Below are 7114 nucleotides of genomic sequence, written 5' to 3'. Positions count from 1 at the left end.
TTTGATTTTGATTTCATACATGAGTGCATTCCTGACAATTTGACCACTGAGGAAGACCCCTTGGAGTCGAAACGCATTTGGTCCATTCTATGTTGGTCTATTCCATGTGTAGATAGAAATGTGATGTTTTTAAATTATGATGACTATGCAATATGCTGAATTTGAAAATTAAAATTATTTTTGCAGCTCAACCTTTGGGTTCCTAATTCTTTTGGAAATAATCATACTTTTTCTTCATAGTCAAGTGCCATTTGACTACATGGCTGGAAGTCTGAACTTTCACTAATACAACCAATACAGATAACTTAATCTGTGTTGAAAGAACACAAATCGCTGGGCCTGATCTTAATCAGGGCTCTCTCCTGTAAATTTAAGCCTCATACAGGTTAGGTAAGTGGCACAAGATCAGTATGACAGATGTCAATCCATCCACCTTTCTCTGTGTTCTATAAGCCCAATAATTCAGGTTTCTGAAAGTATTCCCTGTGCTATATAAAAACTAGGTAGATACAATAGATGAAAAATAAATATTTATTCCAAGGATACAGTAGAAAAAGTGCCACAAATCACTTATACACACAATAACAATACTGAACTGAGGAGTAGGCACAAAACCCCACTGTCCTTATTGTCATTCTCCCCTCCCCTTTCAAGGGTAGGGCATAGGAGGTCACACGTAAGAAAAAAATTGGGTAAAGATGTCCCAATGACTGTCACAGCACATGTATTAGAAACACTGGAACCCACCATTGGATTATACTATACCAAAGAAGTCAACAACACAGTAGCTGCAGCTACAGTCAGAATTTTGGAAAGTTAAATTTTCAAGTTGTAAAGTCCGAACACAACCTGTCATCTTCCAGGTGGAATACAAAGGTGATACTGGGTCTGTGGCTAGCAGTGGTTCCAGGGGTTTCTTGAAAACTGTCCTGGTGGTCCCCTAGAGAACCAGAAGAGTGGCTGTGTTGTCTTCCAGCTTTATCAAGGAAAGGATATTGAGCTACAGCCAGCCATGACAATGGAAGGTTCATGAAGCCTCTTTCCAGTCCAAAGAGCACATGATTCCATGCAATGCCATCCAGGGAGATTTTCAATAAGTGTCCAAACTGCAGAAAATAATGCGCATATGGCAAGAATATTATCAGTGACACTACAAAACAGCTCTGCTAATTCTCCCAAAGTAGGTGACATTTTACTCTGATGTGTAACTCTGACAGCCACAGTTGTAAGTCTCATAGTGGCAGATAGGTGCACTGTGATTTTGTAGAAGTCTACCCGCTACTATTTTTTACTGATATCAGTACTTTCCCCCTCCTCATTGTCTTCAGACAGAGTGGAATTGTCTCAGCCCCCTTAAATTGCCTATCCCCTCAAGGTATTTTCTCCTCCTTCCACATATTAAATCTTACCCCTCCACCATTTTCTTATTCCCTTTCCAAACACATGAACCTTATCCCTTCTAAGTCAATACACTCCCACTCCCAGACCTCAAGTGTGAAAAATAACAATAGCCTTTAGGCTTTCATTAGAAAGTAAGTAAATTAATAGTACTGTGTTTTTAAAGAATTCACTTGCAAAAAAATCGTTTCCTAAAATACCCAAAAAAGGAAGTACCTGGAGAAGGAAGCCAGGGTAAGAATGCCGAGAAACAGCTCAACTGCATAGAAGAGAAGCAGGATAGCATTGAGGATGGCCTCCAGGCGCAGAGCATAGGTCTGCAGCAGAAGGTAGTAGGCTGCCATCACAGCGGATGGAAAGGTTAGAGCCAAGCTGATAGAGAGCGGCACTTTCCGTTGACACAGGTTCCCTTTTGACCCTGTCACAAAGAGCATAAACTAGTAAGGCAGTTGGGCCTTCCTCAGCATACAAAGCAAACAAGTCTCATCACTGTGTTTGGAGGAGGAAAATGAAGCCTGCTTCTCAGTAAACAGTTTGTATTTAATGCCTATTAAGAGCCTGGAATTTAACTCTGCAACTTCTCATTCTGCAGCTATAACCATTTCCCAAATCAGGAGAGTTAGCTAGATTTCATATCAAGACAGTAAGTGAATCATAAACTACAGTAAAAAGCCTTTTAAAATGTGTAACTACCCATTGGGTTCTATTTCATCTGGCTATATTTCTTTCAATTCATTTAAATACCTTAGGAACAGAAGTGCCTGGAATAAAGAAGCAGCAATCACATTTCTACTCTGCTTAACACTAATTCTAAGATACCCAAAAATATACTAATGGTGGGGGGGCAGAATGCATGGGATGATTGCTTGGTGAGCATAAAATGGGAAATATATGTCAGCTAAAATGTCACCACAGATGTTCACACTTCAGCAACAGCTTCATACACCATTCCCAGGGACATCTGATTCTCTGATATTTACCAAAGAATATCCGGGCGACTTCAATTCCAAGGTAGAGGAAGAGCATAACCAGGTCCAAGGCCAGATTTGCAGACGGATATGGTAACAGCAGTCCTGGGGGCACAGAAACAGTCACATGTTTCAAGAAAAAAAGATCCAACTGCCCACCTCTACCTACTGCATTGCCTTAAAAAGGAGAGTCCATGAATTAAATAAACTTAATGATGGTCTTTAATTTTCAAAACAGCAGTTAGGGGTGGAGTAAGACAGAAAATACATTATTTACTTTTTAATTTGTTCAGCAGAATGTCAAAAGGTAAACCAAAGACAGACATCTGCAGAACAGGGGGACAAACATCACTCTACCCCTAAACTCCCCATTAGTCTGGAATTGCAGCCAAGAAAAACTTACCCTTATAGACAAATATGAAGATCTCCAACAAGAAATAGGTTGCATAATACCAGCCATTGAGGAACAGCAGAATCTCCAGAGGCGTAGAAGAGAGTTGGCGGTCTAAGAGAGGCAAATAGAACATCAGCACCTATGGGATACACTCCCTTCCTGCCACCATTGCTTTCTCTCAAAGACAAAGGCCTTATATAACACTGTAAACCCAGCTGTCAGAAAATAAAATTGACCAATTCGGAGCAGAATCAATGGGAAAGTGTCCAAATTGGTTTATGGTTGGCAAAGTGGAAACTGAGCCTTACTGAGGAGGTAACAGCAGTTGCTAAGGGAAGCTTAAGCTCCTCTGAACCTCTTTCCAGCAAATTTGTGTGCATGTGCCACAGGTTGCCAGTTGGTTTGGACAATGGGGCTGTTAACCTCAGCCTGGGACAGCCATGGTCCAGGTCCACCAAAATCCCCCCCCCCCATTCCATTTTATCTTCGCATTGCAATGCACTTAGGCGCACACCCCTCAAACCGGGCATCACATAATTTCCCTACGTGTGTGGCCTAAGAGATCACGCCTTCATTCACGCACATTTGGAAGCCCCATTCCACCCCCTGAAGTCCGCCGCAAGGGCACGCCGGTCTAAGCCCCTGCGACTCTGGTTCCAGGACGGGGGCTGCAGGAGGAGCCTTGACTAGAGGGAAATCGCCGTACGGGATCAAGCGCCCCCCCCCCTCCCCTTCTGCGAGGCAGCTGAGCACGGCGGCTAAACGCACGGCCTGTCAGCGGGTCCGGCGCTTTGTGCTGCCCGGGGCTCCCCGAGCCCTGCTGGGAGGTCGGCGCTAAGAGGCCTGATCCGGTTCCTCTCCCCTCCCCCCCCCCCGATCCTACAAAGGTCGCCCCAATGACATGACCTGGGTGCGCCACCCTACCCCCACCCCCACCTCCCCCTCCTCGGGGGGCCTTCAGGGCTTCACCCCCCCCCGCACGCACACTTACTCCGAGGCGCCATCTTCCGTTTCCATGGAAACCGCTACGCAGGACGGTCTCTCCCGGCAACGCTCACGACTGCGAAAGGAGGCCTGGGCTGCAGTGTCGTGAACAACAAGCCCGCCAGCTGCGCTTCAGCTCAAGGAAGGCTTGCCTTCAGCTCTCTGGGTCGGCCCGCTCGGCCACCCGCTGCCCTACAGGAGCCCTGCAGGGCCAAAACGCTGAAGCCTGGCCGCTTGTGTCCATGCCAACGCGCGACCAACGCGCCTTTGACCTCGGCGGCCCGGCCTTCCAGCGCTGAAGTGGCGGGGATCCCAGAGCGGACGCTCTCCAGCCTCACACAGGAGCTCTGCTTGGCCGAGGCACGGCTGGCGGCGAAAAACCTTCGACGGCACATCGGCAGTGTGCGTCGCAGTCTCTGTGGTCTCCCCCCCCCCTCCCCTCCAGCCGCTCGACTGACGCCGCCTCCGCCGCCGCTTTTGTCTGCACTTTCGGAGCCGCGTCTCCGGCGCTCCCTCGCGAGCCAGCCGCTGGGGCGAAGGGCGCGGTGGCAGGCCCAGCCTTCCTTCAAAAAGTTGCAGGCTGCACAGGCGCCCACCGCTTGGAGCCCAGGGCTCCTCTAAGCCCAAAGCCGTGCATTCCAGATAGCAGCTTTCGTGTGCACGCACACTTCGCCCCATCATTCTCCAACGTTTACTTGATTTCCATAGCTGAAGGAAAGATACTTCTGACGATTCCGGATGTAAAGACTTTCCGCCCATCATTTTCGGTTCCTGTTGCATAGGAATACGTTTTTCGAGGTCTCTCCAGTGGCTCCGAAAAAGGGCTGTAGGCCGGGAGTGGGCTCCTTGGACTAGTGGGCTCCTTGGACTATGCTTTTCATCCGTCTATAGCCTAGATTAGAGCCTCTTGTGGTGCAGAGTGATAAGGCAGCAGAAATGCTGTCTGAAGCTGTCTGCCCATGAGGTTGGGAGTTCAATCCCAGCAGCCGGCTCAAGGTTGACTCAGCCTTCCATCCTTCCGAGGTCGGTAAAATGAGTACCCAGCTTGCTGGGGGGTAAACGGTAATGACTGGGGAAGGCACTGGCAAACCACCCCGTATTGAGTCTGCCATGAAAACGCTAGAGGAGGTCACCCCAAGGGTCAGACATGACTCGGTGCTTGCACAGGGGATACCTTTACCTTTTATAGCCTAGATTCCGGCAAATAGCCCTTCTTAAAGTTTCTGCCTGGGCATACTGCTGAGATCTGGTGAAAACTGTTGGGATTTTTAGTTAATAGGCCACCAGTGCTCTAGTCAGACCAGTGTTTTGAGAAACTCTCATCACCACTGTTGTCTTTCGGTCCTGGCTTTTGCTGGCAAGTTCATTTATTTATTTATTTAGATTTCTATACCGCCCATTTCTTTGCAGCTCTGAGTGTGGTATTTATTTTATTGTGTTCTCGGTTACTGAACCTGTTGATTATGAAGTGTACATAAATGTTATTGTTTTGCAGCCTGCCCAATAGTAATGTTTCTAATATATCTGTAATTCTGGGTTGGGGAAGGTTAACAGATATAGGGGTGCCAGCCTCCAGGCTGGACCTAGGAACCCCCTGGAATTACAGCCCATCACCAAACCGTAGTGCTCAGTTCTTTTGGAGAAAATGGATACTTTGGAGGGTGGACTCTATGACATTGTACCCCACTGAGCAACTTGTCCTCCCTAACCTCCCTTCCCAGATCTCCCAAAGTTTCCCAACATCAATCAGGCAAACCTACCCCCCCCCCCCCCAATCCCCTGGCAGTGCAGACCTGGTAACCCTAGATGGATGGGAAGTATCTTCACAACAAAAAGTGTGAAGAGCAGCAGGGCCACCAAGAACCATGAAATGGCTGAAAATGTGTAAGATACATTGCAAGGCATACTAAGGACAGCAGAATTTGCAGTACAGTGGGATGAATCAGCTTTGCCAGGCAATGAATCTTTGCTTCTTACAAGTGTGTGCTTTATAGAAGATAAATGTTTGGCCCAACAATTATTTGTAAGGCAACTAAGAAGCAATAGTGAGAATCAGTAGTTCATGTCAAAAACAAGGAAATTCCACTTACTAACATATTTGCTTGTGTAACTGATGGAGCACCATCAATTACTGCTTGTTACCATGAGTATGTTGCTTACTTGAAAAGTACAGTACCAAACATCTTTACCATTCAGTGTCATTTATTGCCAACATCTGGTTGCAAATAGTGATTGCCCGCACAGGCAATTAATTACACAATATCATTCCTGTAGTGAATAAAATTAAATGCCACACTCTCAAGAATCAGCAATTTTGGGGACTCTGAAGTTTGTTGGCTCCCAAAGGCAACTGTGTGAGCTGCTTTTATGACCTTTTTGACAGCTGTAGAGTTTTTTTTAAGACACAAAGCCTTTGATGAGTGATAAACGTAAAGATAACTTATTGATCAGAACTATTTGCAAAATTCAAGGACACTAATTTGCATATTGCAAGGAGAAATACCAGTTTTCAAGCCTGTCTGAGCTAGAATAAAAGACTGGATACAAGATGATGCTCTATGGTGGGTTTTGTGACTATTTGAATATATTACATGAAGAGATGTCTGAGCGATCTGAGGATCTTCTTTCAATGGAAGTTCCAAATTGGTTGATAAATACACTTTCAGACACTGAGGAAGTTAAGGTAGTGGAGGAAGAACTAGGTGAGCCACAAAATTAAACAGCTAAAGTCAGAGTTTAAGAAATTGTACCAAGAGTTTTGGTTCACAGAAATAAATTTCTGATTGCTTTCCAGGTTGATTCTTCTTATTGCATTCCCAACATCATATCTGGTGGAACATGGTTTTAACGTGGTCAACCAGCTTCTCCCCCATCAAAAAAAAAAAAGACTCCAAATTATTGAACATGGTGATTTAAGACTCCCTCTGAACGGGAACTTTAAATCAGATATTGAAAAACTAGTATCATTTCCTCAAGCCCATCCACTTCATTAAGAATATACTGAATCATGAAGATGTGGCATCTAAGATTCTTAAAGCTGGTCTCACTGGATTACATCCATCAATTTTGTTGAATAAACAAAAGTTTTAACTAAGTTTGAATAAAATTGTAGTTACTGTTTTGAATTTTAGTGGGCTGTCTAAACAGCTATTCTGAATAATGTTTTTTAGGAGACACTGAGATTGATTCTCTGGACCCATGGGAGCGGTGGCCTGGAAAAAGTCTGGGAACCACTGATTTATACCAACCCCTCGTTACTATGCTGCTTGAGCTCTGACAGCCAAGTTACATCATTATCCTGAACTCCATAAAAATGAAAAAAGCGTCTCCCTGATTTAGGGTTAATTGCAGAAATCTAGCTGGCAAGACT

General features: G+C 45.4%; 1 protein-coding gene across 4 annotated transcripts; it reads right to left on the bottom strand.

Moving 5' to 3' along the window:
• Window positions 1–517: 517 nt before the first annotated feature.
• On the bottom strand, window positions 518–3932 carry TMEM216 (transmembrane protein 216). 4 transcript variants are annotated; one of them, XM_077321141.1, is made up of 5 exons: window positions 3752–3932; window positions 2770–2871; window positions 2379–2471; window positions 1615–1816; window positions 518–1106 (listed from the first exon to the last, which is right to left on the bottom strand). In XM_077321141.1, exons 1-5 carry the CDS (start codon window positions 3762–3764, stop codon window positions 1091–1093), a joined length of 426 nt encoding a protein of 141 aa, XP_077177256.1. In that variant the 5' UTR covers window positions 3765–3932; the 3' UTR covers window positions 518–1090. The 4 variants fall into 4 exon arrangements, with proteins under 4 accessions (XP_077177256.1, XP_077177255.1, XP_077177258.1 ...); XM_077321140.1 differs by having other exon boundaries at window positions 3746–3869; XM_077321143.1 differs by lacking the exon at window positions 3752–3932 and adding an exon at window positions 3529–3601.
• Window positions 3933–7114: the final 3182 nt, after the last annotated feature.

The sequence above is a fragment of the Paroedura picta genome, chromosome 2 (genome assembly GCF_049243985.1).
Source record: "Paroedura picta isolate Pp20150507F chromosome 2, Ppicta_v3.0, whole genome shotgun sequence".
In the NCBI taxonomy this organism is placed as follows: domain Eukaryota; kingdom Metazoa; phylum Chordata; class Lepidosauria; order Squamata; family Gekkonidae; genus Paroedura; species Paroedura picta.
The sequence above is the reverse complement of the archived record's forward strand: the minus strand, read 5'-3'. Positions and strand labels throughout refer to the sequence as shown.